The 17161-nt window shown below is 43.5% G+C and overlaps 1 protein-coding gene across 6 annotated transcripts in view; it reads right to left on the bottom strand.

Moving 5' to 3' along the window:
- nhsl1b (NHS-like 1b) overlaps window positions 1-17161 on the bottom strand; it is a 122503-nt gene that overhangs the window by 55967 nt on the left and 49375 nt on the right. Inside the window, exon 1 of one of the 6 annotated variants that reach the window (XM_038727377.1) lies at window positions 13955-15412. The exons of 4 other annotated variants lie outside the window; for them this stretch is intronic. In XM_038727377.1, coding sequence (XP_038583305.1) covers window positions 13955-14207 — 253 coding nt within the window. In that variant the 5' untranslated portion in view covers window positions 14208-15412. Of the gene's footprint in view, window positions 1-13954; window positions 15413-17161 lie in introns of those variants that run through there. One more of the 6 variants, XM_038727374.1, reaches the window with a different exon arrangement.

Below are 17161 nucleotides of genomic sequence, written 5' to 3'. Positions count from 1 at the left end.
GTGTTAATGTGATGCTCTCTAGCTTGTTAAAATTTAAAAGGGGTACAACAGCAGCAGCTCTTACTGTAGATCACTTAAAGTGAGAAAAGAGCACAGTGGTGTAGGCTTTAGTGCCCTTACAAAATAACTATGGTAAAAACAAAGCAGAGAACCAAAATCACACAGAAGCTAAAAAGAGATTTTTTTAGAAGTAAATGAGTAAATAGAAGAGAAAGTTGTTGTAGTTTTGTTGAAAAAGTAGCAATCCAGGATTTTGTGATTCAAAGTTTGCAACGCCATCTTTTTTAAACCTTAAAAGGACAGGATATAAGTAACCTCATCAAAAAACATCCAATGGCGAATCAATACACAATTAACACTTTAGCATAAGTGTCCTTTAATGGGGTTGTGTTGTGCCAAAATGTGAACACAGTGACAACAGCGAGGAAATGTGTCAACTCAAAGTTTGGCTTACTCCAGATCAGATAGTTGAATACAAAATGCTATTGATTTCCAATGAGGCTCTCTAATGGCTTTCTCTTACACTGCAAAAACATAGTTGGTTACTGCTTCAAGGACTCCTGAAACTTAAAGGTAAAATCCACTCTACCCTCATTAAGCAAGATACAAACTGGGCTGAGAAAGAGTTTGACTTATTAGGAGTATGCAGGTTTCATTTATTAATCAAACACCACATCCACTCTTATCCTGATCAGCGCGTCAAACTCTAATCAGCAGTCACAAACTCACTTTGACGGAGCACCTGGTGACATCCTCTAATCGCACATCGCTAATTTTTTGGTAAGTGATCCGTGAAAACTCAATGCTTAAATTTGCATTAACTTCTATTCTGAAGCCAATATTTATCATGTATCACAGATACCAGCATAACAAAGACAAAATAGAATATATTATTAGTATTTTACTTTACTTGAAGCACACGATGAGCAGTCTTAAACAGTGGGTGTTATGGTTTAGCACCATCATGTTAACAACACTATAACCTTTCATGCAAAATGTTTACAATAATTATAGCAATTTAAACAGTTGATTGAAGTGGAATGAAATTATAAAAATTATGTTCATACTATTACTGCAATTTATTTATCATAAAGCGTTATAAAAGGCTTAAGGCCAATGTATACTTCTGCACTGAGTCTACGCCATAGCCACGCCGCCATGAGCATTTACACTTGTGTCTGCGTTGCACCGCCAAAACACTTGTTGGATGTCTTGTAGTCTTTCCAAATGTTTCTGAACTGAATGGATCAAATTGTTATAGTGATCAAGTCATTTTTGTGGGTCGTGATCCTGACAAAAATGTATCCACCGTTTTACATCTGCTTCTATCACAATGTTAAGTCTATGGGAAAATGTCTAGTGAAACTTCAAAGCACAGAGCACTTCCTGGTGGCTTGAAGGAAATGTATTGCTACCAAACTGACAAATCACAGTTCTGGCGGTCTGTGTTGCTGCAACATGTAGTTACATTTACACATGGTGTAGGATACAGCATAGATTCAATGCAGAAGTATAAATTGGCCTTTACAGCGGCATTCAAACTACACTTCACATTGGGTTATAGTAGTTTATATAGTTATCTATATATTTATGATAATGATGGGCTTAATAGAAAGTCTTTACTCTTACTCTTCATCAGGTCTATGTCTGACGATGAAACATACTACACCGGTTTGTACGAAAAGCAGTTACTTTTTGGGCATCCAAAAAACTACAAAATAAAGTCCAAATAACAGCGGTATAATTATAATAAAGAAATGTGACAGCAGTACAATATTTCAAACATACATTTGTAAAAGATGTACTGTCCAAGGGTGTGTGTGTGTGTGTGTGTGTGTGTGTGTGTGTGTGTGTGTTATGAACATGTTAATCCCACACCAGCACGCAGGCTAAGATAAGTCTGCCTCAACCAGATGTCACCAATTACAGTCTGATTGGTGTGAGTGTGTGCGTGTGTGACACGGAGCGCCTCTGCAAGGGTAAGTGCATTAAATGAGAATGCCACAAAAACACAACCCTGGAAATAATCAACAATTAAAACGCACACAAATCCCCGAATAGATCCACCTAACCAGACAATAAAACCTGACTTCATCAAACCTCCACCTTAACTGGCTGCTTGTTTGCCCAAATGGATTTAACTTTAACCTTCACCATGAAGCCCTCAACTCTGAAGAAACACTTGTGGTCTGCCTAATGACTGCTTATACAAAGTGGAAGTGGTAAGAGCAGGGAGGTGGAATTTCTCCCCTATTTTTAACCCATCATGTTAAGAGCCTTTTTGTTTGCCCTCTTTCATATAAAGGCCAGGGCCAGCTACTTGACTGTATTAAGGACAAATACTAATTTCTTATTCATAGAGGACGTAGCATGTAGCTAAGTGACATTTAGAGTTTCCATCCACCCGTTTTCCACCTATTTTATGTGATTTTTTAATTTATTTTTATTTTTTGAGTGAAAACACAGAAAAAAATGTGAAATATCCCCCAAACAGTTTTAAGCTTGCCTGAGGAGAAAAACTTGGGGTATCACCCGCGGGTCCACGCCTACAACATGATGCCCAACAACTGGCTATACACACCGATCTGAAACACTCGGACACCAACGCAGAAACACCAATACCTGCTCAAGGTACCAGCAAAGCCGCACAGACTTTAGGTGGTTAGTGCCAAATGACATCACCTTCATCAGGTATAAACTGTAGCACTGAACACAACCAACAATTTTTTTTTTTTTTTTTTTTTTTTTTTTTTTAAACCTGTCCTGCCCAGCAGCCTGGTATAGAGTATAATGACCTGGATACCATATTGTGCCAGACAGATTTTACTTTAACAAGAGAGTATTAAAATACTCCTTTGTCTGTTTTATTTATTTAATTATGTATTGATTTGTCACCGGGCCGGACAGGGGGGCAGACACGGGGATGGGGGGCACAAACAGACAGCACAGAGAAAGGACAACACCTGCAAGAGAAGGGGGAAAGGGGGATGGAGGGTGGGGACAACAGGGAAAAGCTGTGGGAAACACCAATTGCAGAAAGCAACGAAACCTGCAAGAGAACAGAGAGGGGGGCTTGGGGAGGAGAAAAACAACAACAAACAAACACAAACAAAAAAACAATAAAAATAATAATAATAGTAAAAGAAAACCAGCCGAACAGCAGCAATAAACAGCTGACATATTAATGACATATTAAGACAACTAAGAGAACAATGAAAACAAGAAACAGTCACACACACTAAATAAGCAACACAACACAGCCACGAGAGCTGGAATAATAATTAATTTAAATAAGTAACTGAAAGAAAGGCATCAGGAATAATTCTACCAGGGACAACCTAAGTTTGTTTGTGTCTGTGTGTGTCTGTGTGCGTGTGGGTGAATGTGTCTGTATGTGTGTGTATGTACATGTGTGTGCGCATAAGCCTGTTAAAGAATGTAGTTGTTAGAGAGAGTGGGACGCCACGACTGTAACAGGCAGGCAAGAACCCCAGTAGCCAATAGGGGTGGAAGAAAGAAAAAGAATAAATCAAATCAAAAAAAAACAAAGACTCCCAGATGCACCGCGATGCAAACGCAGAAGACCCCGACCCAAATGCCAGTTGACAACGTAATGCCGACGGAACGCAAAAGAGGAAGAGCAGCGCCCGGACCGACCGCGTCGCAGACACAACATAGACCAGTGGCCTCCCCCATCCAGCACCCCACCGCCGCGCAGCAAACAACCACAATGCCCAAATGCCACGCAATCATCAACACCAATGCACAAGTGACGAGCCCAACGCGCACACTGCGCGAGCACGGCGACACCCATGCCCAGCAGCCCCCCGCGAATCCCGCGTGCGAGGTCGGGCAAATGAGAGAGAGCAAACGGAACAACACGACAGCGAAAGCCAGCGGAGAGAGACACCAGCAGCAAGCCCAGCCCGGCAGCAAACGCGCCGCACAGGTCACCGTGCACCCGCCAATAAAGTCCACCGTCCCCCCAACTGCCGGAAAAAACTAAGGCCGCCGGCGCCAGCCGACATCCCCCATGCCCAGCGCGCCCCCCGGCCGCCATGCAACACCAGCCAAACCAGCAACGAGGCAAAATCAACTAGCTCAGCTGCATGCCACCAACAACCCACCCATCCATCAAGGGCCGAGAACTCCAGGCACAAACCCAGAACAAACCGGAGCACAGCCCTGCCCCGCACCCACACTGCACATCCCGAAAACTAACTATATACCTCAGTATCCAGAGGGGTCCAACAACTGGCCGACAGAGAAATGGGCAAGCACGGATCCGAGGCCAACGAAGCAAAACAGGAACGCAAACAGGTCCCTCCAAGCCAACGAGGAGATGCCTCCCCCGGACTCCAACGCACAAACTAAACGCCCAGCAGCCATCCAGAGACCCTGCCCAGGGAAAAAGTATAATACATCAAGATGCATCGATAATCGTCCCACAATCCCACCGCAGACCCCCACCCCCAGAAGCCAGGACACCCTGCGACCCCCCAAAGCGCAAAGGACCCCAGACCGCATGTCCAGGGGGAAGCTGTACCCCGCCCCAAGGAAGAACAGCAGAAAGCCGTGCCGGGAAGCTCGCTACCGCCAGGGAGCGATAACGCGGGAGAACCAGGCCAACGGTCCCCCAGCCCAGCCAGAGGCATCCCTCCCTACAGTGCAGCCAGTGACAGCAGCCCCCGAGGCCGATTCATCCCCGGACAGGGGCCCAGCCCCCCCAGTCAAGCACCCCCAAGGAGGAGCACCAAAACCTACCCCGACAGCACCGGTCATGCGCCCCAGAGACTCCCGAATGCCCCCACCGTGAGAGAGCTGGCAGGGGGAAGCAGCGGGAGCCTCACCTCTGCCGAAGAGGGCCCAGGCGAGGAGAGGAGACAACGGGCCCCCAGGCCCAGGGACACACCACCCGCCCAGAAATGAGCAAAGGCCACAAGCCCGAGTCCGCAGAACCCTAGGCCAAGGGCGGGCCCCCACGCCAGGGGAGCCCCGACCCCCCCCAGCCCACCCCAGATCAGGCAAGGCCGCCACCAACCCCACAGCACCCCCAACGCCCGGGGCTCCAGGGGTAGGACACGAGGCCAATGAGAATCTCTCCCACTCCTTCAACCCCTCTGCCTGCCTCTGTAAATGTATTGTTTTGTGTTGGATGCATGTCATGGATTGTGAAGTGTTGTATGGTGGAGTGAAGATAAGGTGTGTGGTAACTAAGGTGCAACTAAAATTGGAGGGTAGTTGTGACACAGGCACCCCACAACTGTCAGGTAGTGGAGCCTCCCATCGTGCCCCTCCCACCCCCCAAGCCCTCTGTGTCTAATGTGTAATTAAAATTGAGGGACAGGCAGTGAGGGAGGAAGAAGTGCGAGGCCGCAATAAAGCAGCCCCACCCCCCAAACGCCCTGCAGGCTGCCCGTCCCCCAGGATCCTAAGGGTGTATGTTGTGAGACATGACCAAAGGAGGAAAGGTGAAGGAGGTCATAGGGAGGCTAGAAGACCAGATTCCTGACTGGCCCCATCATTTATTCAGTCCCGTCCCCCACCCCCCTAAGCAGGAGGACGCCAGGTCCCTCCAGCCCAGGGCTTATAGCAAGAGCCCCTCTAGCACCGGTAGCACCCCAGAGTCAGTGACAACCCCGCCCATCCCCAGGACGGGCCCAGGGGGGCCCAGCCCCCCCAGCGCGCAGACCCGCCCCAGACCCAGAGGCTCCAAAGCCCCGTGCCCCAGACCCCCACACTCCAGAGGCAGGTCAGTGCAGCCCCAACCCAAAGTCCAACAATCCCCCGTCCTCGCCGGGCCCCCTCCGGCAGCCCCACTGCTAACCCCTCACCTCACCGCTCCCCCACAATCAGCAGCACTCCGAGCACCACCAGCCCCCAAGGGAGCAGGTCCGGGGCAGCAAGGACCCCACCCAAGGACAGAACGGCCCAACAGCCCAGATCCGAAGGTCGGCCCACACCCAGGAGGCAATGCCACACAGGCCAGGTCAGGCCAGAAGACCCCCACCCCCGCTCCCTTCCCTCCCTAGCAGCGAAGCATCCCACACACAACCCCCACCGTCCCCAAAGAAAAGAGACAGCAATCACCCGCGACAGCAGCAACAGCCCCTCAGCCCTAGGGAGTCAGCAGATGCAAATAGCCCCTAGGACTCAACACGACCACACTCCAGAGGGCCGCGACGCGACTGCAAGCAACCATCGACACACCCAAAGCACAATCCCTCCATACACAGGATCCCGGCACAACCACCAAGCATCCAGTCCGGGCACAACCAACAAATTACAACCACAAACAAACCCAGAAACCCAGTATTTAAGAAACATGTTTCAAATGTTTCAGACTCTAAATCAGGCAAGATGATTTGGGACCCATGCTGCAAACCTAAAGGGCTACTAGGTAGACACCTAAATATTCGAAGCAAGATCCCCAAACGTGAACAGTTGGAGCATTTACTAATTCAATCAAATATTTCCTTTCTAGGATTAACAGAAATGTGGTTAACTTATTCATCACCCGAGGCAGCAATAACAATACTTTAGAAAGGACAGGGGTCAGGGGAAGGGAAGGGGGTTATATTATATGTTAAAGACACCTTTAAATGCAATAAGATTGAATGGCCTGACGATACCAACCTTGAGTGTGTAGGAGACATTATACTTTCTACAGAAATTACATTCACAGTCATATGTATATATTGTAAACCATCAGCTAAATTAGATTTTTGCAGCAACCTTAAAACACTTATCAATCTTACTAATGTGAAAAAAGAGTAAATATTAATGATGATGATTTCAATATTAACTGGGACAATAAGAAAGACCTTAACAGATAACTGATCATTGTAATTTGGATCAATTAATTAAAATGCCAACCCGACTAACTAACCGCTCCAAAAGAAGAATAGATTTAATGTTTACAAACAAACCTGAAAGAATTACTAAAACCTCCAACCTTTTACCTGGTCTGTTTTTCAAAAATTCTGTTCAAGAAATATCTCGATTATTCACCCCATCTGAAAATGTTTCTTTTCCTGTAACTTCACACAGCCTATATTTATGATAAAAGAAATTACGGAACCAGATGTGGCCTCTATCATTGATGAATTAAATAATTCCAAAGCTAAGGATGAGTTCGGATTGGACACAAATTTCATTAAACTGCACAAAGAGTCTCTAGTATGCCCTATTACACATATGATTAATCTATCAGTTAACCAGTCTTGTTCCACCAGATTGGAAGGTGGCCACGATTACACCAATTTTTTAAATCAGGGAGCAGATTAGATATTAATATTACAGACCAATCAGTATTCTTCCTGTTATATCTAAAATTATTGAAAAATGGATAGCAAAACAACTAATAAAGCATCTGAATAAATGTTGTTCCCCTCTGCATCCCATGCAATTTGGCTTTCGTGCCTATCATTCAACTGAAACAGCTGTTAATGTCTTTATGTCATTAGACATACATTCTGTTGTTGGTGCTGTTTTCCTGGATCTGAAAAGGGCTTTTGATACTGTCAATCATCAAATACTCCGGTACAGATTAACAAACTTCAATTTCTCCGAACAAGTCATCAGCTGGATGAACTCGTACTTAACCACAGAACACACTGTGTCTCTGTCGACAATATTAAATCTCCTCACCTCGAATGTCCAGTAGGAGTCCCCCAAGGCTCTATACTTAACCAATTCTGTTCTCCTTATACATCAATGACCTACCTATAGTATGCCAAAATATCAATATATTAATGCATGCATGACACAGTAATCTTTACACATGCCAAAACTGATCAAGAAGCCTCACAATCTCTTACATCTGCACTGACCCGTGTACAGGAATGGCTCACAAAATCATGTCTACTATTGAATCCTAAAATAACTGTTTGTATGATGTTTTCTAAGCGGCCGATTGAAAGGACACACTCAAATATATTCTTGAAAGAAGAAGAACTACAGATAGTAAACAATTCAAATACCTTGGCATTGTACTAGATCCCACACTGTCCTTTAAAAATCATGTCAAAAGGCCTTCAAAAACTGTTAAATTTAATCTCTCCAACTTTAGATATATTAGACCATCACTCTCATGTAATACAGCCAGAATGTTTCTTCATTCCATGATCCTTTCTAATATTGAATACTGATTTACAAACTGGTCACTTACAAATGCCACAACACTCGAACCAATAGTCACTCTTCAAACGAGCCTTAAAAATCTTTGATAGAAAACCGCTTTCATATCATCACTGCTTAATCCTGAAGAAATATAACCTGCTAAGCTTTGAAAATTTTCTGAAGTTCAAAGATGCCTGTGCTATATGTTAGATCCTACATGGACTTGCCTCACCCCCACTAAGTGAGTACATTAAATTGAAAATAACAGGAGGTGGCAGAACCGTAACCAGGGCTTCCACGAGAGGTGATTGTATGGTGCCATACAGACGTATAACATTTGGACAATATGTATTGTCAATTAAAGGGTCAGAGATTAATATGCACTGTCCCTTTTAAATAAAAAAAATAAAGAAATTAAAAAAATTGGAATAAAGTGCAATAAAAACAGACTTAATTACTGAATTAATCATGACCTACATGAAGCATGTGACTTAAACGTATACCAGTGGTTCTCAAACTTCTTCTGTGACTCCCCCCTTCAGAAGCCAAGAAAAGTTCAGAAAAGTTTGATAAGTCTTTGGTGTATTTTGGTTGCATTTAGTATTGTATGTATTTTCAAAGTTATGTATATATTATTATGTAAATCCTCATCCTTTTTGTTCAAGCTGTGAAGTCTGATTTAGTCTGTTTTAAAAAACTGTCTTCTTCAGGACATTTTAGCACTGGACTGCGTGGCAACACAGGTCTTCTGGTTAAATGGCAGTCTCACAGTATAACTACAGGATATAAAGACCGCATTCAAAGGCATTCCAACTGACCGCTGTGGTCGTTTTCCAAAATACAGTCTTTGTCTACAAAAAACAACACTATCATAAGGGCTGACTTGTGTCGAAGGCCACATATTAGGCAATATCTTATCTTATACGTCAGTCAGAAACTCAGTGTACCGTGCATCGTGTATTGTTTCCGGTGCAGCACAAGCATGACATGTTGTTTCTTTACAAGATAAAACTAAACATCACATGCAGCAAACGTAACACTTCGCTAGACAAAACACACAAACAGTTAAGACACGCAATGAGAAGGAATCTAGAATTAGAAAAATCTGATCCTACCCTCCCTCTCTCAGCTAAAACATATTTATCAGTGAGCAGCAATTATAAAGAAGACACATCGTATGACAGAAAAATATGATTGGATTTATGCTAAAGGCGACTGGAAAAAGATCATCTACTTCCACATGACATCCTCACAGCTCATGTATATTTGGATTATAATCTCTCACCTCTGTTGGGACAACATAAATGCATCCTATCAACATAAGCCCTCTATCCTCTTCCAAACTGAAATCATGTTTCTAAATATAATCCCTTATTTTTCATCTACATCGCCTTTTCATCAGAGTCAGGACATTACATCCCATAATAGAAAAGGTAATAGGATACATACAATATGATACAGAAAAGGTGGGTGGTGCAAGTCAGATATTTAGTGGATTTTAGTGGTAAATGCGAATTAATGCGATTTATTACAGGCTGAAACTCGTCTGCGACGTGTAGCAGGCTTTGTAGGGGTTTTCAGCATACAGTAGATCTGATCTGGGATCAACTAATAGAGACATTAAATTGAGGTTATGTGGGTCAGAGAGAAAAGGATTTGACTTACCTGAAAAGCATCATTGTCAGCGCATATAAGAGAAAGACAGAAAAAAAGGTGATTAGAAACAGTTTAAGTTTAATTGTATCTTGCGTGTAACTGTATATTTCTGTGTACAGTAGGAGTGTGTATATGCACTGGGCTGTGAGCCACATCACCAGATTTCCACGTCTGTCTTTTAATGAGGCCTTGCTGGTTTATAAACCCCCCCCAACAGCAAATTTTCATCTGCTAATCTGGATTTACATGCAGACTACATAATGATGACAAGTGTGTATCGCTGTGTGTTTGTCCATTCCTTAGCTCATCCAAAACTCCCCCAAAAAGACTGTTATGCAAGACTTTAGTCTCCACTGAATACTCTTAAATTTCACTATGTATCTCACACAGACAAATATATCCTAAAAGACCTTTTCATACAGTCTAGTCTCATTAATGGCATTTTATAATGCCATTAATGAGACTAGATGACCCATTTCTGGTTCTGGCCGCTGGTATAATATTTAGGTTAATATGTTGTTGCCCTAAATGTGTAAATGAAGGTCAAAAAATAGAAAGTCACAGTGACATACTGTAGATACAATAAAGCAAATCACACACAAAATTCAACCAAACACTAAATCCCTCAATCCCACTTGCATGTTAACACGGTACACTGCCACTTGCCAAAAAAGGAAATCTCAATAAATTAGAATCAAGAGTCATGAAGTTCATTTCATGCAGTGACTTGCTGTACACAACACATGAGCAGCATATAGTAATATAGTAAGAAGCTGTAAAGTAATCATGTAAAGTCCAGATCCAGCCCGGGGCCTGACTGTCTGATCTATTTCTTGACATGGCCTTCCAGAACAGCCATCAGGCCTGCCCGTTGATTGATTGAGATATACAGCCGTACAGGGGGGAGATCAATAGGTTTTGATTGAGGAGATTGATCAGGTCATTGTGTGCCTGGAGTAAGAAAGAGAGAGGAAAGGAGACAGTAAGAGGAGGGGGGGAGTTCAAAATATTGATGGAGGAGTCTGAGAGAAGACTATCACCTCTTTTTCACCGTTACTTAGCTGTTGCCACCTGCAGGCTTCGGGGCCTTATGATCAGAGCTTTTTCTCGAATGTGTCCCAATTCTACATTACATACAAAAACTAAAGTAGGTTTCCAGTACGTTATGAAGATGTCAGTATGCATACTAAATACCCTTGATTTTTGTGTGTGCTGTTGTCCCCACAACACATTGTGCAAAGAAAAGTCAAAAGTAAAAAAAAAAATATGGATAGCGGTTAGAGAAGTTCAAGGAACATCTCATAAAACTAGACAGTATTAGATCTTTGGGGCATCCTGATGGAAAGAAAATAATAATACACCAGTCACAACTCAGTATTGTTGATCCACCTCAACTTGCCAGATCTTTACCAGAACAGCCAATAGCAGCCTGTGTAACAGACGGCTCTCTTACACATGATTGGTTCAGAGTTACCCCAATAGGAAGGTCAAACTGAACCACACCAGGAAACACTCTCTTGCACACCCGTTTCCTTGGCAAACGAGGCAAACACCCAACCAGTCAAGCTGGAGGCTGCGTCAAAATTGCAGCTTTAGGAGCCACAGGCACTCATTTTAGGGCTATATTTACACACAGGCACGGTGCGCGGCTGCCCATGTGTCTTGTAATGGGTCCTGGCAAGCTTGTGGAAGCAAGATCCAGATGTTATAAATACTTCAGGTTCAAACTAGAGAGGTATTCTTATGAGATGTTTCCTCTGTGTGGTGTGCAGTGTGCATATGTGTGTATGCTTGTATGTGCGCTCTGGATGGAATAGTTTTATACTGACCTGTCTCTGACACTGTCTCAGGCCTAGAATTAGCTATAAAAAGATATAGACTGTGTGTATAACAGAGAGACACAGAAAGAAAGAAAAAAAGGGTGTGGGGGGTAGAAAGAAGCACAGTAGTCTTTGGGGGGAAAAAAAGTCTAGTAGTCAAATAACACAATATGGATTGATGGATTAGCAGACTGACTTCTCTCCATCTCCAAGATGTGCTGTTAGCTGATATAACAAAATCAATAAACACTCCTCCTTCCTTCCTTTAAGATTTAACAAGTAAATGTTCAATTACCATCGAACGAAACTGACCATTTTGGATCTGCTTCCAGACTCTACCTCCTACATAATCAACATGGAAAATCAAACTATTATTAAATTAACAGTGAAGGGATTAAAATTAGATGTGTCAATAAGCCATGAGGGAGAAAAAGATAAGGTAAGCTGATAGAAGAATCAAACAGAAAAATAACATGGAGTATAGTGCATTCAGATTAAGATTTGGCTGCACACTTGACAAAACCAATGCATGCAAACACACATGCAGATGAATTTAATAATAAACATTAATGTTTTTTGGTTTACAACTTACATACACACACGTTTTATACCATCTGACATAATGCGGTGAACATCTAAAGCCTTGGTTTTAATGACGACATTCCAAAACGGTGACCGCAGCTTCTACCCTTTGACTCTACCCTTTGAAAATGTGAGGACCTCAAAACATGCCAGCCATGTGCAGCCCTGGTCTGTTTTGGGAAGGGGCAGGTTAAGAGGTGGTATGAGTGACTAGTAAGGATTGAGACATGCAATAAACGACACCAACAGCAACTAGCTAGATCCACATTCCTGTGAGGCAACAAAGTGGCAACTTGTGCTGTTTGCAACTGTTGACTTTGCTCATCCGCATCCTAGCGTGCAAAATGTACCTGGCTACGGGAGCAGTTTAGCGCCAACTTGCAGACTACGCCTTGTAGAGGTTGATCACTTTCCCAGGCCAACAAGCCGCTGACCAGACCAAGGCCACTTCCTGTAAAGGGTCTCTGTCTTGTTGTTTTGGTCCGCACACAGATATGATTACCATGTTCAATTCTGCCCAAAATGAATCATACCAAGGGGGAAAAAACAAACCAAACCAGTCGGATTCAACCACACTTAAACAACCAGGTTTGAAAACGCCCTTATACATGTGTCCTGGTTTTCCGTCGGAGAACAATGGAAACAATCCTGATGTTAATGCATGTCAGTAAAGTCACAAAATAGTGTCTTATTAATATAGTCACATGCAGACTATATTGCCATAGAACTGTGCATATGTAAACATGTAGGTAAACGACTATGTAACATGAGCAAAGCAAATATCTACTGTACATTGTTCAGTGTTGCCACATTGTGTCCAAGCTTCAATATCAGATTTGTTTGCATTCAAAGCTTCCCTGACGATATCCGAACACTGAAAGTAATTTTGGTATCATTAGAGTGGGTGATGAATGATTATGGATGTTCTTGCTGATTTGAGTCCAGCTGAGACAGACTTGTCACTGTAGCTGGAGACGACGGCAGTATGGGTCATGGTTAATGAAGAAAGTTAAGGGAATATGGTGGAGCATATGTGTCTTTTTTCCATTTTAAGGTGAAGGTTAGACTACAGTTACAACCATTGTCCCCTAAGTCTTACTGACACCACTGACCAAATACACATGCACAACTAATGAACTGATCAATAAATAATGAGCCCAGTCGGGAAACACAATACCCCTGAGGCATTGAGAGAGGTATAAATGGCATTCTTACCTTGATGTCCAAATCTAAACTTGAAATGTCATTAATGAAAGAAGATTATTCTACAGTATAACCACTCGGTCTGAGTGATGGGCTATGCAAGCCTCCGCACACGGACTCTTCCTCTCCCTGGCACCAAACCCTGTGCTCACATCGCCACCAGCCTGTGACATCACTGTGCCCGTGACATCACCAGCCTGACGCATCATTGTTTACCTATCACACACTCACAAAGTCCCCTTTGACCCCCTAACTGTCCCACTGATCGCAGATACCTCCCGCTCGCTCCCTATAGCAACCAGGAAGTGCCAGTGCCGTGGAGCCGGAGAACAAGGGGCCATAAAAAGACAGTGACCCACTTCTTGCTTTGCTTGTGCATGTAAACAAGTCATTCACTGGCTTCCTGGTTGAGAGCGAGAACAAAAATCCATTCAAAGGAGCTCAAGACATTGTGACAAGTTGTGATGCGGACAAGCCAAACATACCATGTGTTTTAGTGGGTGTGCATCTCATGAAAGATACTAACAGAAATCAATACGCAATTCATCATGCTGTCGTTCCTTCCCTCTCACCTATTTTGTGTTGAGGCTGGTAAACCCAGTTGTCATCATCGTCCCCCTCGCCGCCGTCTGCGGCATGAAGTTGAGTGTGCGAGTGTGAGCACGTTTGATGGTTGTGGATGGCATGGAGCTCATTCTGGCTGTGGAAGATGCGTCTGCTCTGGCGGGAGAGGGTGGACACGCTGAGCCAGCTCAGAGCCCGGGTCAGGCCTGCAGATTTCTCCTTACGAAAGGAAGCGGACCTCCTGTCCCCTCTCATCCTCATTCAGGGTAAACAAGTCCAAGACAGGAGGATGTAGGATCAAACTGTTTTAATCTACAAAGATAATCCCCAGATGTAGATCCTTAGATGGGTTGGTAGATATTCACTGTAAGTCCAGATCATGCGATTCCAAACATATCTGACTACAGCATTGAGGTCTGCAAACGAGCTAATATGCTTCAAAGTTTTCAGATTCTATGTTAAGAATCAAATTAGTTCCAGGTGGAAGTTCAGCCCAGTTTTCCTTCACTTTGGTTGCACAGTTCCACATCATGACTCTGAACCCGACAACTTCCAACCTCTTTCTCCATCAGTTAATCTCTGTGTCACAAGCCAAAAGTCAGACTTAAATCATCCCTTTTCCTTTCTTCTCTTCCTTTGTCCTTAAAGACTCCAGGCGGGATTCCCAAATCCAAAGAGGTAATTAGGCAATCCAGCAATCTGGAAAATCACCACCCCTCAGCGGCATACACTCCAATACACACACTCATATGTGCGCACTCACTGTTGGCAGTAATGTTGCTTGGTGGTGCATGACAGGGTGGAGAGAGGTTTCCAAATTACATTAAGATACTTTTCAATCACTGCGAGTCAGCGGTTGCTGTTTACAACCACATGTGCCCTTGAGTGTAGTTATCTCCAGTTGTTAGCACACACACACACACACCAGCTGACACGCACCGTCTTAGTGCCAGGCCAAACCCAGAGGTTAAGAGGTTTCAGCGTCCCTGGGTCTATTCCCAGCCTGATGAAGTTACATGCATACTCACACATTGGCACAAACAAACTCATGTATGAAATCCTCCCGCCACAAGTTCCCAAAAGGGATCCTCTATTATGTGTGTGGGTGCCAGGTGGTAAAGATGAAGCCGCCTCTCAGGGTTTCCAGAGACACCTTCTTCTTATTCCTCTTCTCGCTGTTTTGACCACATTCCCTGGTGTATCGCCGTTACTGGTGCATGAGGAAGAAGCATGCCAAGTTGATGTTGTGAAAACAGTCCCAAAGTGTTGCCAGCTGCCAGGATCTAAATCTCCAATCAGCTGATCAGCACAAGTAATAGCTAGAACCAGGAAGGGAAGCCCACACCTGCTGAACACACACCTACTGTAGGGCGCAGGCAGGCTGATACGACCGGTGTGCTGGTGAGGATTCCCTCAACTCTAGTCTTGGTAAGTCCTCAAGAGCGTAAGTGTGACACTGACTATGTATGTTGTGAGTACAGGGTTAGGATTACACCCAACCCTAGTGGCCACGGTGCTGAAATACGAGTCAGCCCGTCCCTTCTTCCTTTCCTCCCTCCCTCTTTCTCTCCGTTTTCTAGGATCCCTGATCTCTGCCCCTCCCCTTCATCCGTTTGCCGGCATGGCAACAACTCCCCCCTCCCTGCTTCGTTTCTTTCTTCCCTCCCTTACACCTTTTTTTACCCACTTGTCCTTCTGTTTACTTTCCTCATTATCCTTGTTGTCTCTAGTCCCTCAGGTGTTTTCTTTTCTGGGACAAAGAAACAGCATTTAATTCAGACACTTCCAAATTTGTTGGTCAGATTGGTACACTCGTTTTATCATCTAAAAAAGATTTTTGATGCCAGTTTGAATCAAATAAAACAGAGGCGGACTCTGAGAAAACTTACTCTCTCTATCACTCTCTCTAAAGAGAAACAGTGTACAAGGAAACCACTACATTACTGTAGCTGATACTCTGCCTGAGGTGCTGAAACCAACTGGTTAAACAACAAATTCAAAGTACATGAATATGACACCAAACATGGCTGAACAAGGAGGGGTGATGAAAACACCCACCCAACACAGATGAATCAGTCAAACATTTAAGAAAATGCACTGAAGTGGTTCTTATTTTCAAAAGATTTAGGATAAATATGCAATTAGTGTATATTCTTTGTGAAAAAATATAATAACCAACACATATTTAGCTGTCCAACATAGGTTGGTAAAAACAGCACACAGTGAGGGATAAAAAAAATCTTTATGGGGCGCTACAAGTCTGTTTGTGGTGTTTTCCCACCCAAGTGTAACCACAGAGGGAGTGTCTGACCACCAAGGTGTGACAATAAACCAGCGCTGTGAATGTGTGTGTGTGTGTACGTTTGTGTATTTATATGTATGAAGAATATGTGTCACAGCAACATCACAACCATAACCCCACTAGTTTCCACTCGCACAACCTTGATAAAACATAGATAGAAAATTAGAGGAAGTAGCTTCTGTCTAGAGACAGATTTGAAGCAATAACTTCTTATAATCTCCTGTTGTGGATCCATTACACTGCTGAAAGCTGATCCTAGATTTGTGGATGGGATGTGGTGTAAACCGAGACTTAAACCCCCATCGCTTTGACAGGTCCTTGACCTAATTCGCTTTTTCCCTTTAGAAAGGATATGTACTATCTCAACACTTGCTGTTTACACCAAAGGGACAACTGCCTGTTCATAATGTCCCAGCTTAACTTACAAACATGAGAAAATTTGGAACACACACACACACACACATAAAAATATTTATTTTAAGACCTTTGTCCGCATTGATGACACAGTCCTTTAATAATTAACCTGCATCACTCTCTCCTGTGCAGCGATAAAGGGATCCGTTAGACATAAAAAGGACAACATAAAGTATTAAATGAAAACAGCTGATTAAAACAGCACAGGGCAAGATGTTAACTGGTTTTGATGAGGAAAATTATTAACCCGGTTCAAATTTACACCAACAAGCCAACATGGAAGACAATCTAAAATGAATACAGTGCAAACAATAGACATGAGTCAGGACCAGTTCAGTCTATTATTGATTTCCTCTTTTCAGGAAGAAACGCTGTTTTAGCACCATGACTCTGGGAAGGTTAAAGGTCATCATGAGAGTTCAGCATCCTGGTTCAACCCCCACCTCCCTTCCATTTCATAAATCTCCTTCTTTTCATTCACATAAAGCTGCACAGAGAA

Source organism: Micropterus salmoides, unplaced genomic scaffold (assembly GCF_014851395.1).
Source record: "Micropterus salmoides isolate LMB-PRFRI ecotype aquatic unplaced genomic scaffold, ASM1485139v1 Ms_hic_scaffold_18, whole genome shotgun sequence".
In the NCBI taxonomy this organism is placed as follows: domain Eukaryota; kingdom Metazoa; phylum Chordata; class Actinopteri; order Centrarchiformes; family Centrarchidae; genus Micropterus; species Micropterus salmoides.
The sequence above is the reverse complement of the archived record's forward strand: the minus strand, read 5'-3'. Positions and strand labels throughout refer to the sequence as shown.